The sequence below is a fragment of the Grus americana genome, chromosome 26, assembly GCF_028858705.1.
Source record: "Grus americana isolate bGruAme1 chromosome 26, bGruAme1.mat, whole genome shotgun sequence".
Classification (NCBI taxonomy): Eukaryota; Metazoa; Chordata; class Aves; order Gruiformes; family Gruidae; genus Grus; species Grus americana.
In genome coordinates this window covers 6,167,909-6,189,393 of record NC_072877.1, presented here as the reverse complement: position 1 = coordinate 6,189,393, position 21,485 = coordinate 6,167,909, and the positions used below count along the sequence as shown (strand labels likewise).

At 57.4% G+C, this 21,485-nt stretch overlaps 1 protein-coding gene across 1 annotated transcript in view; it reads left to right on the top strand.

The window, feature by feature from the left end:
- Positions 1-21,485, top strand: part of NUDCD3 (NudC domain containing 3) — a 32,294-nt gene that overhangs the window by 6,070 nt on the left and 4,739 nt on the right. The window contains exons 3-4 of the mRNA XM_054804697.1: positions 13,082-13,214; positions 17,900-18,043. Of these exons, the coding sequence (XP_054660672.1) occupies positions 13,082-13,214; positions 17,900-18,043 (277 nt within the window). The remainder of the gene's footprint in view (positions 1-13,081; positions 13,215-17,899; positions 18,044-21,485) is intronic.

Genomic DNA, 21,485 nt, shown 5'->3' with positions numbered 1-21,485 from the left:
AAAACACTTGCAGCCCCCTTGGCTCCTGCCCAGTTTGGGTACACGGTGGGTGAGATCGGGTGCAGGAGGACCTGTCCAGAGAGGCAGTTTCCAGGCCAGAAGAACAGGGTGTCTGTGGGCTCCAAGTAGGGCAGAACAGCCAACAGGTTTGTCAAACGGCTGTAGTTGGTTTCTGTGCCTCTGGGGGGCACTGGAGCCCCCTGAAAGGCAGCGGGAACCAGGAGCAGGCGTCCTGGGCACCCTCCGACAGGCTATTAATAATTTAACCGGCTGCTTAATTCTGCACAGCCCCTTCTGAGCAAAACCCAGAGCCACCAGCCTGGTTACGAGGGGCGCATGAATAATGTGCGACTCCGGCAGCAAGAATGCAGAAAAAGCTTAAATGAAAATATTTTCCATCTCCCTTTCCCCCCACCTCCCCCCACTGCCAGTGAAGAAAACCGCTGCCACCAAAATCTATATAAAAACTCGCTCATTCTGTCAACCTGACTGCTCCATAAATGTAGGGCAGGTACCATCCCAGATCTGCCAGCTCTCATCAGAGCCTCGCTATGCGTGCGGGTGCTGGGGTGCTGTTCGTGAGCATCTTGCAAAGCGCAGCGAGATGGTAGCAGCTTTTTTGGGGTCGATCCGGAAGGGGAGAGCGGAATCAAGCCTGCTTTTGCAGGTGCAGAGGATTGCCTGCTGGCGAGGAGGGCAGCAGGGCTCCAGGACTCGGCCACGTCTCCCTGCATCCCTCGCCTTCCCCATCTGTGAAACGCAGGTGATGCAGTTCCTCTTCCATGCGAAAGCTGCCCTGTAAACATGCTGAGGACTGGGGTGTCTTTGGGGAGACCCATGTGCCAGGAGCTGTGCTGAGGGGAACCAGAGGTCTCCTTCGTGCCGCTGGAGAAGCCAGCTCCTCAGCCTGGCTTGCAGCTGCCCTGGCGTCCTTGCCATCCTTCCCTGGCCGTCGTGGCTCTCGCTGAGAGGGCAGAGGGGAGCGTGCCCCCCTTGCCTTGCACCCCCCACCACGGGGCTGTGCATCCCAGGAGCGCGCGGCCAGGGCTGGTGTTGCAGCTGCACATCTCACGCAGGCCCCGGCACTTCCCCCATCTGCTCTCAGAAGCCATCCCCGCCTGAGCTCAGCTCCTAATTTTGAACACCTCCGCCGCCCAGCACCCTCCCCTTCCCCCAGCTTGGATTTCATCCTGCATATATTTGCCACACAGCATTTAAAATAGAGCCCGGCAGCCCACGTGTGGCACTGTGCAGCCCGGCCTGGGCTTGTGCTTTCCGACTCTGGCTCCCGGCTCCCCTCTGCTCCTTTCTTTCTCTGACTATGAATGGGGTGAAGCTCTCCTCCACCTGTCCGGAGAGCCCCATCCCAGGGGTTGCTCTGTGTGCAGGCAAGAGGTGGTGGCAGGAGGTTGGGAGTGGCAGCTCTGGAAGCTTGTGCGTGATGGTGAATGCCTCACCTTCATATATTTCTCCATCCAGCCTTTGCGCGTCTCCCGGGTGCTCCGGCCAGGCGTGCTCAAGACTGGGCCGTTGGGGTGCTCTGTCAGAGACCGTCTTGGATCTTGGGAGAGTGACCCGCTGGAAAGAGCAGTTTGTCAGGCCGGGGAGGTCTCCTAGAGAAGGATCTTTAGGGGTGGACAGATGTTGAAGGGTTACCCCAAAAGATGATTGTTCCCCCTGGGCAGTGGGGGGTTGCAGGAGCTGCTGGTCCCTCTGCACCCCAGCCTGTGTAGGGCCATGGCTTGGGTCAGAGCAGGCTGGCATGGAGCCACGGCACCCACGCGTCCCGGGTCAGGCTGCCTTGCTGTGCATGGTGCACCCAGGGCTTGAAACGGGACCAGCGGGGCACGGAGCACTGGTGAGCGCCAGGTGGGCCGAGGAGGACATGCAGTGCCTCATCCCTGGGGAAGGTTTGCGGCTGCTGCTGGGGGACCTGGCGCGGTGACTCAGGGTGCTGAGCCAGAGCAGAACAAAACCCTGGGGCCTCCATGGCCTGACTGTTCATCTTCTGCGGCATGGAGAGGGAAGAAGAGGGGACTGTGGTGAGCAGGGTCTGTTGGCAGCTCCACCGCCACCTTGGTCAGGCCATGAAGGAGAGCCTGTCGATCTTTTGCCGTGTGTGACCTGGGGAAGAGACTCCCTGTGCATGCAGTGTGGTTGTGCCAGGGAAGAGGATGAACAGGCAGCGGCGTCACCTGCGCCCGGTCCTGGCTCTTGCTGGCCAGCGGAGCCCCGGCCACCCTGACCACCCTGTCCAGGTGAGCTCTGCCTCGGGGCCGGCTGCACACTGCTCTGCTGTCCCCATAAGTGGGTGGTGGGGCTTGGCAGTGACCTACAAAAATCACTTGTGTACTTTCAGGCTCGCTGTCCCTAGTGAGAGGCAGAACAAAATTGAACTAAAATGTGTTAATCTGGTGAGCTGACTCCTCTAACGCTCCAGCTCTCTCCCAAGAGCTGCTGCTTCCATTCCTGAAGCCCAGCCTGGGGTTAACCCTTTGCGGGGCACGCTGGGGAGCATCCTCGAGATGACACAGCAATTGTCTGGGAAATTTCCATGAGGCTCCTGTGTGAATCTAATTCAACTTAGCAACGGCTTGGCTTTTCTGGAAGCCCAGATGGATATTTTTTTTGTTGCGAGGTGCTTGCAGGATGGGCTTTCTGGCATGGCTTCATTCTCCTCAGGGTGCCGGGGAGGGGAATTTCACTGCTTGTCACCCTCAGCGGAGGAGCAGGGCTGTGGAGAGGAGGTATCGCTGCATGCTGCTGGCTTTGAGGCCAGTTTTCTTTGACTCTGAGGCAGCCTTATCCCAAGCTTTCTTCTCTCAAGCCTTTTCCAGGAGAACAGGCAGGGAAAGGGAGTGGAGCCCGTGGATGCTCCTGTTTAGCAGACTCTGTCTGGGACCATCCAGACCAGAAGCCAGTTAAACTGGTTTCCTTCCCCGATGTCCCTGTGGGATTTCCTGGTGAGCTCACCACAGGGTCCGTGCTGTTCTTCCAGCCTGACCCAGAAAGACAGAGCTGATCCTGATCCATATTTAAGGGAGAGTCTGTCCTGGTTCTGATTCCTTTCGCATGCATGAGCTGCGCAGAGGTGCCACAAGGCACCCGGGGCTGCGTGCAAGGAATTCCCCCGGCACGGCCGAGGCCCGGCACGAGCGGGAGCCAGACAGACCTCTGGAGAACAGCGTGACCTGGTACAGCCGAGCTCCATCTGGCCCCGTATCCTGTCTCCAACAGCGGCAGACGCTTGGGGAAGAGGAGAAGAACAGAACGAGCGTGCAGTGATACTTCCTCAGTGTTTTCCCCCTGCCGCCGGCAAATTGCAGCTCAGTGGTTTTCTGAACCATAGCGAGCACTTGGTCTTTTGTGTCTCTTGGTGAATTATTTTTTTTCCTTTTGTCTCTGAATTTCATCCCTCGCACACCTGGGGTTTCCGCAGCAGCGTCCTGCAGCAGGTCCGCTGCTGTGTGTGGCTTTCCAACCCCTCCATGCAAATGGAGAGGCACCAAGCGCTTCCCCATCACCCCTCTCCACGCTGGGTAGGGTTTTCCCATCATGTTCTCTTCCCCCTTCAGCCTGATTTTTAGGCTGAAGGGTCCTCATTTGCTCGGTTGTTTCTCACTTAAGCATCCTCATGCTCCTCCTGGTCCTACACGATCCTCCGTTGCTCCTTGCTGATGCTGGGGCGGTGAGGGCCGTCCCTGTGCTGTGTGTATGTGTGAACCCATCAGGGTCCTCCACTTCCTACCCTGTGTCTTTGCTCCTGGGCTGTCCCACCGTTCCAGTGAGGCCAAGAAACCTTCTTCCAGCCACATGGTCCCCCCCACTCAAGGGGCATCGCTCAAATCCTTTTCCTCCTCTCCCAGCGCTCCCCAGCTGGGAGCTGCAGCCTGTGCTGGCTGGGAGCTTCACGAAAGCCTCATCGCTCCAAAGCCCCGTGTTGGCCAGACCTCCCTCTTCCGATGCACCCAGGAGAGGAAAGGCAGCGTGTCCTCGGCTTGTCGTGTAACACAAAGGCTGTTTCACTCTCGGGAGCTGCAGCGCTGGACTTGCGGCGCTGTCCTATTTGGTTTCTAGGAGGGATGTGTCCAGGTTATACGGGGGGAAGCGGGGAAACTTCTCTTTAAGTTAAGTCCTCCCTGGAAGCAGAGTCTATCTTCTTGCAATGGAGAGAGGCCGTGGCTTCCTGCTGGGAGAATTATTTTAATACATAAGCCTTCTCCCATAGCAGTGGAAACTCAACTGCTCAGGAAGCATCTTTTCAAAGAGCTGATATGCTTGAGCTGAGGATGAGATCCCCCCAGCCCTGTCTGGTGCAGCTCTCGACTGTACCGAGCCTTTTGTAGCTGAGGAGGAATCAGTTGGGGCCCAATTTTCCAGCACTTTCATGGGGAATCGGACTCCTCCGGTTGGGTTGCTGAGATCAGCAGCGGAGTGCCAGTTCCCCTGTCACGCACTGAATCGCTTAGGGCTTTGGTTGCCCTACCAGGGTACTGAGCTCCAAAATTAGGTCCCGGGACCAAAAATAACTAAATTAAAACCTATAAATTTTTCTCTTAACAAGCAGAAAATCCCAGGGCTGGAGGCCGAGGGACAGCGTGTGCCTGATTCTTATTTAAAAAAGCAATATCTGTTTGCTTGTTTTAATAGTGTGTTGTTCACCAAAAGGAGCGACCCAACGTGGAAAACTACCTCAAGCGTGCGGGTCTGGCATGGCCCCATTGTGCCGTCGGGTGTCGGGAGAGATCGGGCCAGGTCATGTCGGTGGTGGGGCGGTCTGAGAGGCCACCTTGTCCCGTGCTCCCGCAGTTTGATCCCATTGGATTTCTTTGGCCTTATCCCCTTTTTCCAAGGGAGCTATAACTGAATCCAGCCCGGTTTGGCTGTGCGTAGGTCTCTCGGAGGAGACCTCTGAAACCCAGAGTTGTATAAGCTCCGTGCAGACAATAAAGATCCCAGGGGACTTTTCCGAACAGTGGCGTGTCCTGCTGTCCTTGACCTAAATATCCCAGCAGTGGTGAAATCTAGCCCTCTGGTGACGATGCTCCGAAGCTCTCCTGCGAGCTGGCAGTGGCATTTAAACTCGCCTAATGTCAGTAAGTTGGCTCTGTCGAACAGCTCCGTAAATAACTCGGAAACCGAAAGGGAAGGCTAAAAGCTCCGCTGAAGAGTGCGAGCTTGGAAGAGAGCAAGAATCTCACCTGGCAGGGAGAGGGACAGGGCATCTTGGTCCTGTGTGGTGGGACTGGTGGGATTCCAGCTGCTGTGGGTTGGGTGGGTTCGCCGTTTGGCTGCTGGGCTGGGCAGTAAAGGCATTGTCTTGCTCAGGTGGTTGGGCACCTTGTGCAGCGGAGCCTTGGCCTCCTCTCCCCGCAGCATCATCTGCGCTTGATGATACGGGGGAAGGTGTCTTGATGCGCTCTGGTTTTGGTTGTTGGTCCCATCCTGGTGGCAAGTTGGAGTTCTGAGGCTTCCCAAAGGTGAGGAGACCTTCTGTCGAGCTGATGGTGGGCACCGCAGGCTGGAGCAAGGGCTGCACTGCTCAGCCAGGGTGTGCCTGAGTTTTGGGGGTGAAGGGGAAGGTGTTGGCTTCCATTTTTCAGTCTTTTTTTATTGAGAGCAGGACCACCAAGGCTGCGCCTTGCAGCCTTGGAGATGTGTGGTTGGGAGCCCCGAGGCTGGGGTAGAGGGCACCTGGGGAGCCACCGATGAACTTCTGTCCACCTCAGGGGTGAAGGAGACCTTCCAAAACAGGATTTGGGGTGTTCTCCCCCAGCAACCCAAACACACCTGGGCTGGAAGAAACCCTGAGGGTCGGGATGGCCCCGGGACCTGCCCTGTGCCACTGCTGCACCCGGGACCGGAGCTTGGTGAGAGCCAGAGAGCGGTGGGGAGGATCAGAGTGGATCCCGGAGAGCGGTTGGGAGGATCAGAGTGGATCCCGAGGCTTGTTGACTGCGGGTGTGAATTGAGCTGTAAGAGGGAAGGGTTTGGTATTCAGCTGGCTTAACGCTTTGCCGGAGACCTAATTAACTGAAGTGTTCTGTACAAAGGGAGCCTTTATGAAACACTGGGTGCCTCCAGGACCTCAGCGAAGGCGCTGAGAGCCCGCAGTAAGCGTTCCTCCTGCCTTGGCGCTTCTCAGGCAAAACCAAGAGACGAAGTGCAACGGTCCTGATGTTTTGATGCCAAAAGATGTTAAATCTGGAGGGGGGGGAGGCTCCTTTGCAGCTTGCTGGCAGAAGGAGCACAAACCTGGTATTTTCCACGCACGCAATCCCTGCAGCTTTGGAAATGCAGCTTTCCGAAGAGGTTAAACATTTCGCTTCTCTACCTGTTTCGCAGCTGCTCCAGCACCCACATTGGCACCCCAAGGAGCAGAAGAGACATTTGACCCTCTTCAAATTAATCTTAAAAACTGTGGCTTTTTCCCTCTGGCTGTAGTCCAGCTTGAGCTGGGGCTTGACGGAAGCTGTACAGGGTGGGCAGACCTTCCCGTGGCTCGAGATGGCTTTGAGTTTTCATCTGGGGACTGGGAGCCAGGACCTTTGGAAATCCGTATTCCGGTGTGCGTGTTGGTGCCGTTGGGCAAACGTGGCCTTTACATAGCAATGCGGAGAGGGCCCTGCCATCCGCCTGCTGCCTGCCCAGCTCGGCTGGCCCTTGCCCAGCTTCTCCCGCTTCTCTCTCTCTCCTCTCTTCTTCCACCCCGGTGGGCTGCGTGCAGCCCTGTCAGCGCTGGGAAGGCTGGATGCAGGCGTGGGCCAGGACGCTTCCCCAGGAGGGAGAGGGAATTTATGATCGTGTGAAGGCCTGGAGGCTGCCAGGGCTCTGATGGGACGAGGAGGCTGCCAGAGCAGGAGGATGAGGGCTGCTTGACACAGCGCTGGTTCCCAGCTGCCCTCAGCAGCAGAGCTGAGCATATTGTAGCAGTTTCAGGGGGATGGACAGCGAATGCTGCTCTCATCCTCCTCTACATCATCCTCCCTGCTTGCTGGGAAGCCCAGCGAGATGCCAAGCAATGCCGGTCATGAACTACAGGAAGATCTGAATGCTGTCGCATTGGGTGAGGCAGGCGGTGTGGGGCCACAGCATGCAGGAAGTAGGGCCCTTCTTCCACCACACCTCGGGTCCTGCCGGCGCTGGCACTAGGAGCTGCGGCAGAGGCTTCTGGCTCGGAGAAGCCCACCTCGGGGCAGGCATTTCCAACAGAGTCAGAGGGGCAAAGCCTTCGGCTATAGCCTCGCTGCAGTGCTGGGTGTCTTGCAGCGCGGCAGTCTGCCCGAGGCACTTGCATGTCAGCAGCAGCTTCTCTTTCTGAATCTGCCAGTGCCTCCTTGAGTCATTGCAGTGCCAGGGACGTGGGATTAATTATGTTGATGGATGCCACTCGCTCTGGGCTGCTGTCACGGAGCAGTAGCCTTGATCCAAACGTCTGATCATTGCAATAAATGCTGGCTGGATTGACCACGTGCAGTGCATCTCCCTGGAAGGCCCCGCTCGCTGCATGCTTATTTGGGTTAGGCACACGGACGCGTTGTGCCTGATTTCCTCTTTTCCTACTTACTCGGAACTTCATTATTACTTAATGAGATCTTTCCATTCTTGGCAACCTCTCGAGCTTGAAGAAGGTTTCATGCATCGCACGGGGCCTCTGACAGTGGTTAAAATACAGAGCTGGGGTGGTTTTTCTCTGCTGTTTGCTGGCAGGACGACTCGGTACAACATCATTCCCCTCTGTTTTCCCCACTCTAAAGGAGGAGGGTATCGTGGAGGGGAGAGGCTTGTTTTTGCCACTGGGTTGTGCTTGTGGGACCTGATGGCAGAGCACAGGTAGGGTAGGACTGTTAGAAATACCTCCTGCGGGAGCAACTTTGCAGAAGAGAGTGGGTCTAGGTCTCCATTTCTGCATATGTAGGATTGGTCGCTTCGCTGCGCCGGCCCAGCTTTCTCCCCACATCATCCTCTTTGGCCTCGGACAGCTTCAGCTGTCACAGTTGTTTCTCTTCTCCACCCGCCTCCACATCTGCATCACTTAACTGGCTTGACACGTTTTCCTTAAAGCTGCCTAAATAATTCACCTTGACTAAGAGCAAACAGCAGCGCCAGCCCCGGAGGAAACTTTCTGTGAATGCCAAGTGACTGGAGGGTCTCTGCGGTACTGGCCCTCGGCAGCGGCGCTGCCAGCAAGGTGCAGACCCTCAGCTTGAGCTCCGCGGTCTGCTTGGCCGAGGAACCAGTGCTGGCTGAGGCAGGTCCCCGGTCCCTCAGCGGTGGACACCGAGCCATCGAGCAAGCCTGACTCTGCAAAACCCAGGTATCCCGGACTTCCATCGGCTGCTTCCCGAGAGGGCGGGGATCCTGCGTTGGAAAGCTGAGGTGCTCCAGGCTGAGAGGATTGTTTTCCTTAAGTAGTTCTGAAAATCCTTGAGATTTTTTTCTTTTCTTCTTTTCATGGAGAAAAAAGAAGTCCATTGGGATTAGGCCCATACTAACTCCTTCCTGTGACGCTTGCCCCCCACACACCCCCTCAGCCTGCAGCATCGGGCTGTTGGACAGCTGCTCCCATGCTGCTATATCTATTCCTCAATTTTTTTGCATTCTCAAAACTCCTCATTGAAGAGGAACTTGGTCAGCCGCCCTTCTTCTCATCGTCTAAAACATTTAACCAAATCCTTCAGCATTTGGTTTCTGCTCTTGGCTTGTGTCCAGCACTGATTTTACAGAGCTGGTACCGGAGCTGTTGCGCTCTGACGACAGAAATGCATTCAGCCGAGTGTCCGCAGAGGAGAGGATTGCTTTGTTGCTGTTTCCGCATCACTGGGCTTATCATGCATCACCAACCCACGGAGCTGGAAATCCCGGAAAAAGAAATGCCCGGAAATCTGTATACGGGGCCCGGCGTGCAGCTTGACCCTTGGGCATCCAGCTCTGCCTCAGCCAGCCTCGCTCGAGCGGCACCTCCTGGTGACACCACCACCTCCCCTCGGGTCCCAGCCCCCTCTCGCTGCTATTGGGGGTCTGACCCCGCATGAGGGGAACGGCTCTGATACCAGTGACGGTGCAGCCATGCAGTGCAGCTCCTAGGAGTGGAAAACAGATCGGCAGCTTCTTGACGGTGCATTGTTAAAGGTTTCACCTCCCCCAAAATGACACATTGCGAGCAAAAATAGAACAAGACAGAACACACAGACCCACCCACACCATCCCCACCACCCGGCAGCCAAGTGCACGCAGTGCCAAACCCTTGGTTTTAAAAGCCGATGCTTTTTCACCCTCCCTCTCCTCAGCCCTGCCACCACCTGCCCCAGCCTGGCGGGCGGTTTGGCATCCCGGCGAGCTGACCATTGCACCAGAAACTGCTGTGCTGTCACCAGTCTGCTGGGAGGATCACCATCTGACCCACACCGTGCTTTGGATCTGGCCTCGATCTTCACCTGATGGGTCTGCGGTTGGGGACGTCTCCTGGTGATGGTGTTCATGCAGGAAATTCTCTCGCCCGCTGCACGGTGGTGCTGTTGAAGCGACACGAGGGATGGCTTTGGCCCGGAGAGCCGCCTCCGGTGTGGCAGCACAGCTCAGCCCAGCTCACTGTGAGCTGGGGCTGTCTCCTGCAGACAGCGAGGGAAGCTGCTTCCCGACCGAGGAGCTGGGTCCAATTTCTTGAGTGCTGCCAGCATGAAGGGTGGCGTGTGCTAAGCACAGTTGGACCAGGCAGGGATCTGGCTGGAAAACCTCCAGGAAAGGAAGAGTTGCTCCAGGAGATGGTAGAGCTGTCAGCCATTCGTCAGAGGCTCCTAACGAGGCTGAGGCCTGTGTTCACCACCCTGAATCTTCATTTGCTCAAGAGCCAGCAGTTAAACTTGCAGGGGAATTTACTGAGGCCTTTGTGAGTTCCCCCTGTGATCCTGTTCTGGGGCACAAAATCCCCCCATTAGTTTCACATCCAAGGATTTTGAATGTCGAGAGCAGAGCTGGAGCAGAGATCGATGGTGGTGACTTGCAGAAAGGGTGGAGGGGTTCGGGCTGGCTGTTAGGGAGGAGAGGAGCGGAGAAGCGACGGTGCCAGTCCCTGCACCCCCGGGATGAGCAGCCACGGCTGGAGAGAGGTTTAGGCACAAGGCAAAACTTCTTCCCACTGAAGCCGGCTGAGCACGGGGATGGTTTGGCTGGGGCACGTGTCGCCTGGCCAGCCCGGGAGGGCTGTGAGGACAAGGCAGCGGGGCAGGGCTCATCCCGGCAAGCTGCGCGTGGAGGCAGAGATGGCGGTGAAATGTCCCTCTGTCACCTGGTGCGCTGCTCTAGTTACGGCATGGAGGGAGTGAGGACAGAGCCTTCCCACGGGGGATGGCCGGGGCTGGGAGGAAGACTGCTTTTGCTTGTTCAGTAGCAGTGCTGTGCAAAGAGAAGTTTGACAGCATCATTGCGGAGCAAGTCCTGCCTCAGTTTCCCTGTGGAAGTAACCCAATTAGCACTGACTTCTCCCAGGGCTGCCGTGAAGCCACTCGTGCCCTCATGGGGCACTGAAATCATGCTTGGCGAGCTGTCAGGAGGGCTAAAACATCCAGAATGCGCCTGGCCGGGGTCTGCTCAGCCCCAACGCTTCCCTCCTGAGGAAGAGGAGACATGTCAAGGACAGACCTGGTGGCTGGGTGGCAGCACGCGGCAGGATCGTACTTATCCGTGCTGCGGCTGTCCTACCCACGCTTGCCTTTGCAAACTAATGGGTTTTCTCCCATCTTTGATGCTCTGCATTGCTCTAACAAGCCTTGGCCTGAGCACAGGCTCACTGCCTCCCCCTTTAGTCTTCCGGCTTTTCCCAGGAAAGGCCGAGAGGGGAACGGCCTGAAGAAAATAGCCATTTGCTGGTTCTTTGCTCGCTCTCAGGGAGCTGATGACACTTGGGATGGCGACTCCGAGATGACGTGCCTTCCCTCTGGTGTGTCACTGGCAGGTTTGGCAGGAGCATGGTGAGCTCTGCCTCGCAGCTCAGGTCCACGCTGATTAGAAGGAAACACTCACTTAGGAGGAAAAAACCCAGCAGATTTTAAACCCCGATCAGGTTTGTCCTCTGATTCACTGTGCGGCCATGTACACGCTTGCCTGAGGGAGTCGTGGCGGAGGGCGGGAGCCTCACGGACCTGGGCTGTGCCTGTGCAGACCCTGCCGTGCAGGGACATGTCCTGCGAGGACACTTAACCAGCCAGGCTGCCCCAGGCAGCACCCAGATCCTCACCCGGGAGAGAAACGTCCCTCCTCTCTGCCTCCAGCTTGTGCAGGATGGTCTCTGGGATGATTGTGCCCCGAGACCGGGGCACCGGCTCTAGGTGAGGACCTGGGGACACACAGAGATGATGCTCGGGGCCGCGCCACCTCGTTTGAACCCGTTTGCTTCCCGCGGGGTGAGAGCAGGACCCTGCAGCCCCCGGTCACCCGCGCTGTTCCCCCTCTCGCCCTCCAGCCTGTTTGACTCCTACAATCCGGGGGCGATTGGGAAACTGACAGCTGGAGCCAACCCGCGCCAGCGCCGGTTCGGCGCTGCCATGCCAACCCCGTTTCCATGGCAATGGGCACCCAATGGGCAACCGCCAGGCAAGGCCAAGATGCCCAAAAAAAGTGATGCCGTACGCCCAAAATCGCCGGCCTGAGGCTGGGAGCCTGCTGCCGCTGCCAGTCCCCGGTGCTGCCCAGAGAACTGAATCAAAACCACCCCGGGGTGCAGGTGGTTGTAACAGGGCAGGTAAAATCCTATGAAACCATCAAGAAAAAAAAAAGAAGAGTGTGTGTCTGTACACACAGCCCCTTCGACAACACCCTCCGACCGTCTTAGAGCCTAATTTAATTAAAATTGATGGATCTTACGTAATCCTCAGGGCGCCGCACTGCTGGAAGCCGCCTCCGCCTGGTGCTGGCGAGGGGCCCTTGGTGTGGGGGTGTCGGGAAGACAGCGGGGCGTGGGGAGCCACGGTCCCCCGGGGCCGGCTGCCCCCCGGGGCCACTTGTCACCGGCCCCCCCCTTACGTAACTCACTGCAGCCCCGTGTTTATACAGCTCCAGATTGAGGACTAGGTGCATATCAAAACATTTTAAAATAACTCTGCCTTTTGTTAGCACCACAGCTATCTTTAGAAAAGATTTTATTTTATTTGAAAGCCCTCTCCAGGAGGTTTCGATGGAATAGATCCTCAGCCTGGCAGCAGTTTAAAGGGACATGGGTGTGACAGAGATCTCCTTTCTTGGCTGGAAACGCTGTATTGGTTATTGCTTATCAATCTGATAAATCCCATCCTACTCTCACAACTGCCTCCCCATCCATCTCGAGATTTCTGCAGCTGGAAGCAGCTGTGCTTTGCTCAAAGTCTTGCTCGTGATCCACTTGTCCAGTTGTGCCCTCCCAGTGCGGTGCTGGGCCAGCTCTTCAGGCATCCTGCTCTGCAGCTCCACCACCTCTGTCAGCAGCTGCCCTGGTCACGACAGTGGATTGTTTTCCCAAACACACTAAAATTGGGAGGAAGACAACCAGCTGTTTTTTCATGGTGAACCCAGGTCGCAGTGATGTGTCGCCACCTCTGCAGCCATGGCAGTGGCTCAGGAGACAGCACACACCCTCTGGCACATGATGGTGTCCCCTGCTCCAGCTGCAACGAGTACGGTGGGTGCAGCAGGGAGGCAGAGGGGAAGAGGAGCTCTGCGCTCGAGCAGAGTTAGCCGGGGAGGTGCCCTGAGCCAGCCGGGTGCCAGCTCTGCACCTTTTGGGCAGCTGAATTATCGTGTCTCACCAGTTGTCCCATTAGCAGCCTGACTTCCGTTGCGGCACACTGGGGAGAGGAGCGTGCGAGTCTCCTGCAGCGGGCAGGGTGGCTGGGGTCTCTCTGCGTCCCGGGGCTGCCGACCTGAACCTTCTCCCTTCCTAGACAGGGCCAGCAGTGAGGGAGAGGCTGGGCAGCAGCCTGAAGTGTTAGGGATGCTCACAGGATGGCCAAGCAGAGGCTCTGCCCTCCCTTTCTGCTTCTCGTACCCTGCTCTCTCCATGCCCTGATCTCTCCAGCACTTAGCATGTTGCCCTTTTCTTGTCCTCCAGGAGACAGGAGCAGTTCCAGACAAACCCCGACAGCTACAACGGAGCTGTGCGAGAGAATTACGCCTGGTCCCAAGACTACAGTGACCTGGAGATTAAAGTCCCCGTGCCCAAGCACATTGTAAAAGGCAAACAGGTAAAGTGGTGTTAATGGTGGGTCTTTCAGCATTTCCCTTTCCCCCGGGGTGCCCAGCTTTTCTGGGAAGCTGTGTTTGGAGCGGGAAGGCTCTTTGTCCTTTGTACTCAAGGAACAGGATGCAGTTGTGCCCTTTTCTCCGATGCTGGGTGTGTGGCTGAGGGGGACCAATGGTCCCAGACTGGCCACGTCCCTGATGTGACTCAGTGTCCTGTTGCTCCAGCCCCAGCGAGGTTCCCTGGCACCGCATGGCACTTTCTGCGCTTTTGCTCTCTGTTTCCACAGACTGCAAACTCGCACGTGGGTTTCTGAGCCTGGCTGGGGATGGACACTCTCTCCCCGGTCGCTCCCTCTGGGTTGGAGCGTCTCCTGCCTTTCATTTGCAAGTGGGAGCTGCTGGAATGGCTCCTCTGGCTCTCGGGAATTGGAGCAGGCACAGCCCATGTGGGACTTGATCTGCTCTGGGTGGAAGGGAGCTGGGGCGAGGGTGCAGACTGAGCGCCCAGACCGTCCCCCTGGCTGCCTGTGTGGGCAGGGAGGTCTCACTTCCCCTCTCAGTTCAGGCAGGAACTTTCCTTCCCTGCTTGTGGCCACAAGCAATCACGTCTCTTTTCCTTCACCATTTCTGTTTCCTCCCGGCGAGGGACTCGAGAGGCGCATGCACATGGCTGGGCTTAGTTGGACCCAGACGTTTGAACTCTCATGTTTTTCCTGAGTGCTGCCCTCCCCACGGCTTATTCTGTATTTTTCCATTTGGGAACTCCGCGCTCCCCCACCTCCCGTTCTCCTCTGCTTCCAGGGCGGCTGAAATGAGCACACTTGGGTTTGTTCACTGGCTCCAGCCTACACAGCTCCTGATCATGCCAAAAGAGTGTAATTGGCAGCAGCAACCTGGACCAGAGGGGTGAGGGAGCAAACGGCTGCCACAGGGACAGCAGGGGGGCCGGGAGATGCATCTCTCCCAGTGGCTCTCTAAAACAAACCCAGGCTGTTTCTTGGAAGGATTCGGGGGCATCCAGACGGATGTTCCATCCCTCTGCATCGTATTGCGATCACGATGCCTCTCCCTGCCCAGGGAAGTGCCCTTTGTGCCAGGGGAGTTGTGTCCTTGCCAAAAAAAAAAGAGCATCAGGCCTTCTCTACCCCATCCTTTGGCGCCCACAGGCACGGGGGCCTTGCAGGTGCTCAGAGGAGCTGGGATGGGACTTTTCCTCGACTCAGGACTGTGCCATCACTGTGGAAGAGCCCCTGCATGTCAGTGGGGGTGATTATCAGGGCAGCCCCTTCCCACGCTGTTACCTGTGGCATGGCTCTGCCTGCCCTGGCCCCGGTTTCTGCCTGCGCTGCCCTCTCAGGGCAATCGATTGTTCAGATGTCGGATTTTCCCTATCCTTGTGAGGCGTCTCTTGGTATTTGGTTCGCACATCCCTCTTGGGGATCCTCTTGGCAGCTGACTTTTGATTTTAAAGTGATTATTTACATCTCTTCCAGCCTTGGGGGACTGGAAGCAGATAGACTGGGTGACGGGCCAAAGCAGGATGGTTCAGAGCCATTTTAAAGCTCGATGGACTTCGGACGCGTTGCTGATGGGTTCCTGCAAAACAGAAGTGTTCCCCTGCTTTCACCACACAGCTCCATCTTTTTAAAAAATTATCAGGTTTTTGGCTTCTGCCTGCCAAAGCAAGATTAAAAATCTCCCCTGTTTGGTCCCTGGGCTCAGAGCGCGCCCAGCTCTAACACTGCTCAAAATCTTCTTATGACACTTTTTTGGATTCAGGCTGTTGCTATGGCACATTTTTGCTCAGACAAGCTTAAGGTTTCCTTGTATGGAGCTCCAAAAAAGTGTCCGTGGAGCAGGAATGGGCGATGGGGTAGGTGGGAGCATCTTCCTCTGCAGTCTCCACCTCTCTGATCTACTTACAGGCGCAACAGGGGCCCATGGATCCGAGCACTTCCCAAGCACTTAGAGATAATGACAACGAGCCTCTCTTTTTGCCTGGCTCGGAGGAGACAAACTAGATTCCTTCATAGGTTTGTGTTTGCTTGTTTGATTTGCGTGGGCGGGTGTGGGCGTTTTAGTGTGCACAGAAATTACTGTGGTAGAAAGCCACGGCAGAGAGCCGAGATCTGGGTTTCCTCGTGAGCTCTGGGAAAGCCAGGTGTTTCAGGGGGCAGAGGTGCTCGTGGGGAGCGCGTGGTGGGGGACAGGCAGCCTCGGAGCTGCCAGGGTGTCCCTGCTCACGGCTGTGCTGCCGGGACAGCGTGTTTCCCACGGGATCGCCCTTGGTTTTCCCCCAGCAGTTGCCTGGGGTCAGGTGTGGGCTGTCTGTGCCTGGTTCTGGCAAACCCCAGCTTTGCTGGCCATGCGTGCCCCGAGCACAGCACGGCGGGATGGTTTGGGGGGTGGGGGGAGGAAGGGCAGCCCCTCAGAGAGCCCAGCCACCCTCCTCGGTGGGGTGGGGATGCCGAGCAGAGGCGATTTTTCCACCAAGGCACCCCAGAAGGAGCTGCTGCCCACGTGAGCCGAACCCTGCGTTCACTGGCCACCACCACGTGCACACGTGAGTCCTCTTGGACATTTCTCTCCATGCAAGGGGGGTCAGGGCTCTCCGGCGGTGCGTGCTTTGCTTCTGTCCCCTGTCACCGCTCCCAGTGGGCTGGCGTGCCAAGAGCAGCCTTTTTTGCTGGCTGCAGGTAGAAGCGGGTGTTGCGATCACTTCTCGCACCGGCTGGTTGCGCAGCAAAGTGGTTGGATTTAGGCTGCCCGGTTTGGATCTCTTCTTCTATTTGGGTTTCTCCACTCCCTCTCCTAACACCCTGCTTGTCCCAGGGCCGCCTCAAAGATGTCCCTCAGCCCCGCCAGCTGTCTTGTGAGGCACCTTGGAATAAAACCCCTCTCACATTTGATTGCTCCTGTCCCCGTGGATCCCACAGCCATGATGTTGCATCTGTGCCTTCCGTATCTCCAGCCTCCCTGGTCCTCCATGCCCAAAGCAGCCCCCACAGAAGGCAACTTGGGGGTCACTTTGCTTTTTTCCCCTTGACCCTTTCTGGGCAGGCCCTGTGCTGTGCTGAGAGCCTGGCATCAGCCACCCTGTCCTTGCACCCAGAGACCAGGGCAGTCGGTGGCAGCAGAGAGCAGAGCCTTAGCCCCGCGCCTCGTCCCTGCGGCGAGGCCTCAGCCCTGCGCTGGAGGAAGCTGCTCCATGCTGCAGCCTCTCCGGAGATGTTTCCCATCCAGGAGGAGCTGTTTTCCCAGAGGGTGTCCACAGCCACGTGCTGGGCGAAAGCCAGGTGCCCTCTCCGGTCTGGCAGAGCCGGAGCTCTTGTCCCTTTCCCAATCCCCTGCGACCGCAGTCATGCTCCCAGCCATCGGTGTTGGAGCTCAGTCCCGGCGTCACCCTGCGCTGTGTGTGCTGGGCCTCCTCTGCTGCTGTCGAAGCCCTGGCAGCTCCCTGTCGCACGCAGCGGGTTTGGGGGCTTTATCTGGGCGCATCGATCAGATGCAGCCGTGGTGCCCTCCCTGGCTGGAGCAGCTTTGCCTGTCTCTTGCCTGCGTGGAGCTAGTGAGCCGCTGGAAATCTCCTAGGTAATGGATAATGTAATAACATTTCAAATGAGATCTGCAGAGCGGGAGGAAGATCTGGGGGAACTCTGGGAGAGAATGCAGGCAAATCTCACCGCAGTCTCCTCCTCTCAGGCCAGAGATGGGGCAGCGCCGGGGGCCATAAACCTGCCCCTTCCCAGCCAGGTCCTCCCTTAGTCCCCCTGCCTGGCTCGGGCTCTCTGCTGGCGGCAGCTCAGGACCAAAGGGGAAAGGAGAGTGAGCATATGGTCTCTCCGGAGACCGAGGGTACTGCGTGCCGTGCAGCGAAGTCACAGTCTGCCTCTGTCTCCCTGGGGGAGAACCATGTCACCTCCGCGGCAGGTCGGAGCAGGGTTCCCCATATGGCTGTTGCGGGCGGGAGCTGGCCCTGTTCCTGGGGACGGAGCTGCCTCGTCCCCTCGCCCCCGCGGCAGGGAGAAGGGGAGCCGTGCCGCAGCATCCCTCCCGCACGCGGCCCCTCCTCGCACGCCCGACAGGAGGCCTGGGCTGAGCCCAGCACTGGCTCTGGCGGCGGAAACAGAGCCAAGGAGCGTGCTTTCAGTGCGGTGCAGCAGAAGGGGGGATGAGCCACTACAGCCCTTCCCGGTGTAGAAATCCCCGAATTGGTCCCACTCGGTAGGGAAGCGCTCAGCCCCCAGGAAGACACACTGCCATGCCCAGCTCATCACGGTGACAGCCGGACACCTGCTGTGCTCCTAACAGCTCAGTCACAGCAAGTGGGCGTCCAACCTTTGAGCCCGCTATGGAGGAGGTCTGTAGCATTGCTGGTTCTCTCTGTGGGGAAACTGAGGCACGGGGCAGTCATGGTGGCAGAATCAGCTTCCTCAAATTCTTCTAGGGCTCCGTGTGCTGGGCCCTGCTGCGTTTCGTTCCCTGGAGGGGTTTCCTTTCTCCTCTGGGCTGTTGCTATTTGCTTTGAAATGACAGCGGGATTCCCACCCTCTTGCTACATGCAGGTCTGAAAGCTCTTCTCTGTCTCTCATCCCCAGCAAGTGCTCTTGACCCCACACCCCAACTAGCACAGCAAAAGGGCAAGCAGGAACCTTCCTGATTATTTTCTCTCTCTCTGTGTTTCCAGGTGTCTGTGGATATCAGCAGCAGCACGATTCGTGTGGCGGTGCTGGAGGGGAGCAGCCAGCGCGTCCTCATGGAAGGGAAGCTCACCCACAAGATCAACACGGAGAGTTCCCTCTGGAGCCTGGAGCCAGGGAAGTGCGTTTTGGTAAGGCCAGTCTGCGCCAGCCGTGTCTCCGCACCTTGGTTTGCAGCTCCACTGGGCTTCACCTGGAAAACCGGAGCAGCTGGAAGTTTGAGACAGATCTGGACGTGTCTGGCTGTCCCCATCCAATGTCCAGCTCACTCTGCCTTTGCCTGTGTGCCATGCCCTGCCTCCAGCTCCTGAGCTGCCCCTCTGGGTGAGCGGCAACAGGGTGCTGGCAGAGCAACACGCCCATCGGGTTGGGTGACAAGGATCTCTGAGCTCCAGGTGGAGCACATCTGTTATCTAGAGATGGTCACTGTCCCCTGATTTCAGCACGCAGGGTCGGCCAGCAGAGAGTGGCCGTGGCACCGCACCGCAGTGCTGGTGCTGCACGCCTCTCCTTGCTGGCTTTGCCCTCCGACTCGCGTGGTCCTACACGTGGTCCTACATCCCAGCAGATGCCTGTTCCCTGCCATTCCTTTCTGTATTGCCTCGCATTTCTTACCTGTCCTGTTTGAAGCAGTCACTGTGGCTAACTTCTCCATTTGCCTTCAGCAGGCCCCGTGGCTTGCTGTGTGCCTGCCAGCCGAGTGCCGTAAATCTTCCCTGCCGAGGTGGTTCGGGGGCTGTGGCCGCCCAGCAGTGCGTCACTGGTGGGTTCCCAGCCTCGTGACTCATTTCTGCTGTGCTCCAGATGTCCAGGCTGAGGGCGTGAGTTCTGCTGTCCCGGGGCTGCGTCCACAGCTGAAGCTGTCTGGGGGGTTGCGTTGCCCCCCATCAGCCTGAGATCTCGAGTGTCAAACAGTTTCCAAACTCCTGTGCATATTTGGGGCCAGGATTGTGCTGGGATGGGATTTTGCCACCTGTGGCCACCTTTGCCCTGTCCTTTTCCACCCAAAGGCTTTCCCAGATGCATTTCAGGAGCTCTTGGGGCTGTCGTGAGCCCCACGAGGGGATGCCGACTGCCTGGGTCAGGCAGGTGAGGCGGTTCCTGACCCTCTGCGGGCAGCACTGTCCCTGCGATGTGCTTCAAGCCTTCCGCCCCCGGTGCAGCAAACGGGCACCGAAAGCCAAGCCCCTGCAGCAGGAAATCAAGTGGGACTGTGCTGCTGGAGGCAGGGCGGTGCGTGGGGAGACTGTGCGGGCGCTGCCTGGCCACTGCGGATCCGTATGGACGTACCCTAGGATGACGGACCTAGTGCCAAAAGGATGAGGTCCCTGCCAGAGAAAGGAGCTTCTCCGACTCTGTTAGACCATTGAAAGGATGTGAAAAAGGAGGCGGCAACATCATTAACCTGCATTTTTTAAATGTTCTTAAGCTTCCTGAAAATTAGCTGATCCGGGAAGAGAAACAATCTTAGGAAGGAGTAAACCCATTCAAGAGGAGGTGACCCAACTAGTGGCTGCTCTGCGGCATGGATGGGAGTCCCTGGTGGGTGTTCCCAGGATCAGCAAGGGAGGCAACATTTGTCAAATACCCGCACACCGAAGGAGGATGGGAACAGCGCGCGGGTGGAGCGAGACTCAGGGTCTTCTGGAGCGGCCGCAGGCGGCGCGGGGAGCGGTCCCATTACCTCCAACCCCAGAGCTGGGTCTTGCCTCGAATTAGCACGAGCGCAGGGTTGTGAGGATCTCCAGCTGGCTGCCAACATATTGATGGTGGGATGAAATTTCGCTTGAAGAATTGTAAGGTAACTGGAGCAGAGTGAGTAACTCGCACCCAAGAGCATCTCCTTTTTCCGTGCGCAGAGTAGCCAAAAGTGGTTTGCGACTCCTCCCGATTCATTCATCAGGAGACACCCAGCCGTGTTAATGAATTGCTTTCCCAGCCGCCTTGGTTACTGCTTTGGGGCACCTCGGTGGTTCTGTCCAGAGGAAAACCTGTGCTGGCTCATGTTTTCATGGTCTGTGAGTTGAGGCAATCCCCGTGGGCAGAGCTCGATCCGTGCGCCGAGGAGGTGAAACCTCTCCTGCTTGGTCTCGTCCCTCATGAAAGTCCCAGTTCTGTGCAGAGGGGCCGTTGAGTCCTGTGTGCTCTTGCATCAAGGATCATCGAGATCCCTGCGCTCCCCGGGCTGCTGTTACAGCCGCCTTCCATGTCCTCAGCTTCCCCTGCCCCCTGCCCAGCTCCCTTCTGGGACGGCCCTTCACAGGCTCTCATTACCTGGCCTCCCTTCTCCCCCCAGCTCTTACTGTGAGAAGGTTAATTTGCCTTACAACCCCTGCCAGCTCTGCTTTCCCCATCCAATCTGGTGTTCTTATCCATTTATCCTCTTCATCACGCATCTGCTCGCTCTCCAGCAGCACCAGCGCTCCCCTCTTCCCAGTGCTCTGCCTTTCCCCTCCTGCTCTGCGAGTTTCTCCCTGCCGGAGCCTGGGCTGAGCACTGGTGTGGTTCCCATCTCGTCCTTTGGCATGCTCATGGTTTGCACAACAGCCCCGCCGCAGCAGAAACCGAGCGGGCGTCATTTCAAAGCGGAGTGCTCGGCTGATGCCCGCAATGAGTGGTGGGGGCTCTGTCCACACCTCCTCCCACTCAAGATTGTGTCCCAGGCTCGTGCCCCTGCCTGCGACACCATGCCGAAGCCCCGGTCCCGGGTGTAATCCCTGTGCTCTCCCCTCTCTGTCACACCCGCTCGTTTGTCAAAAGTGAGATTAAAATAACTTTGCACGAGCTGTTTTTAGAAGTCTCCACTGGGTGTTGTGCACAACACGTTTTGGGATTATTTTCATTGTTTTTTTCCCCCTGTTCCCTCTCTTTTTCTCCTCCTCTCCAGCATTTGTTAGCCACACTTGGGCTTTTGTCACCAAGTCCTGCCTTGAACAGCTATTAGCATCTTTGGCTTGCCATCTCGTGAGCCATGAGGCCAAGTTAATCATAATCTGTGGTGCCCTCCCTCCGCACACTGCTGGAAACATCGCCTGCTGCCTCCTCCGTACCCCCTAAACATCTCCCGCTGACTTTTGGGGCGATGGCTGCTGCTGTTCCAGAAGGAAAGCAGGTGGCAAGAGGTTGTTTTTCCAAGACCTACTTATATCCCTTGGCAGCATCTCTCCAGCTCTGACAAGGTATTTGGGATCAGGGAAGAAACCTCGTGCTATGACGAAGCCCAGCACCGGCAACGAAGGGTTGTGGCCTTCCTGCCAGGGTGTGGATACATGACATGACACCGTGTCCGTGCTGATGTCACCTGTCACCCTCTTCGCATGTCGTGAGATGATCCCTCCTGGCTGCAGTGTCCTGTCCGTCCCGCAAGCCCATCTCCACCTACAGCGATCCTCTTTGCGATCCATCCTCGTGCTTTGCAGAGTGCGTCGGCGCGGGAACAGCCCCTTTCCCTCATGGCTGACAGTTCATGTTTCGGACACCAGCTTTGGGAACATGAGCGTTGCGGCACGAGGATGCTGCCAGCTTTGGATGCAGCGGCAGGGGTGTCCCCATGCAAGCTTCCCTCCCCTCAGG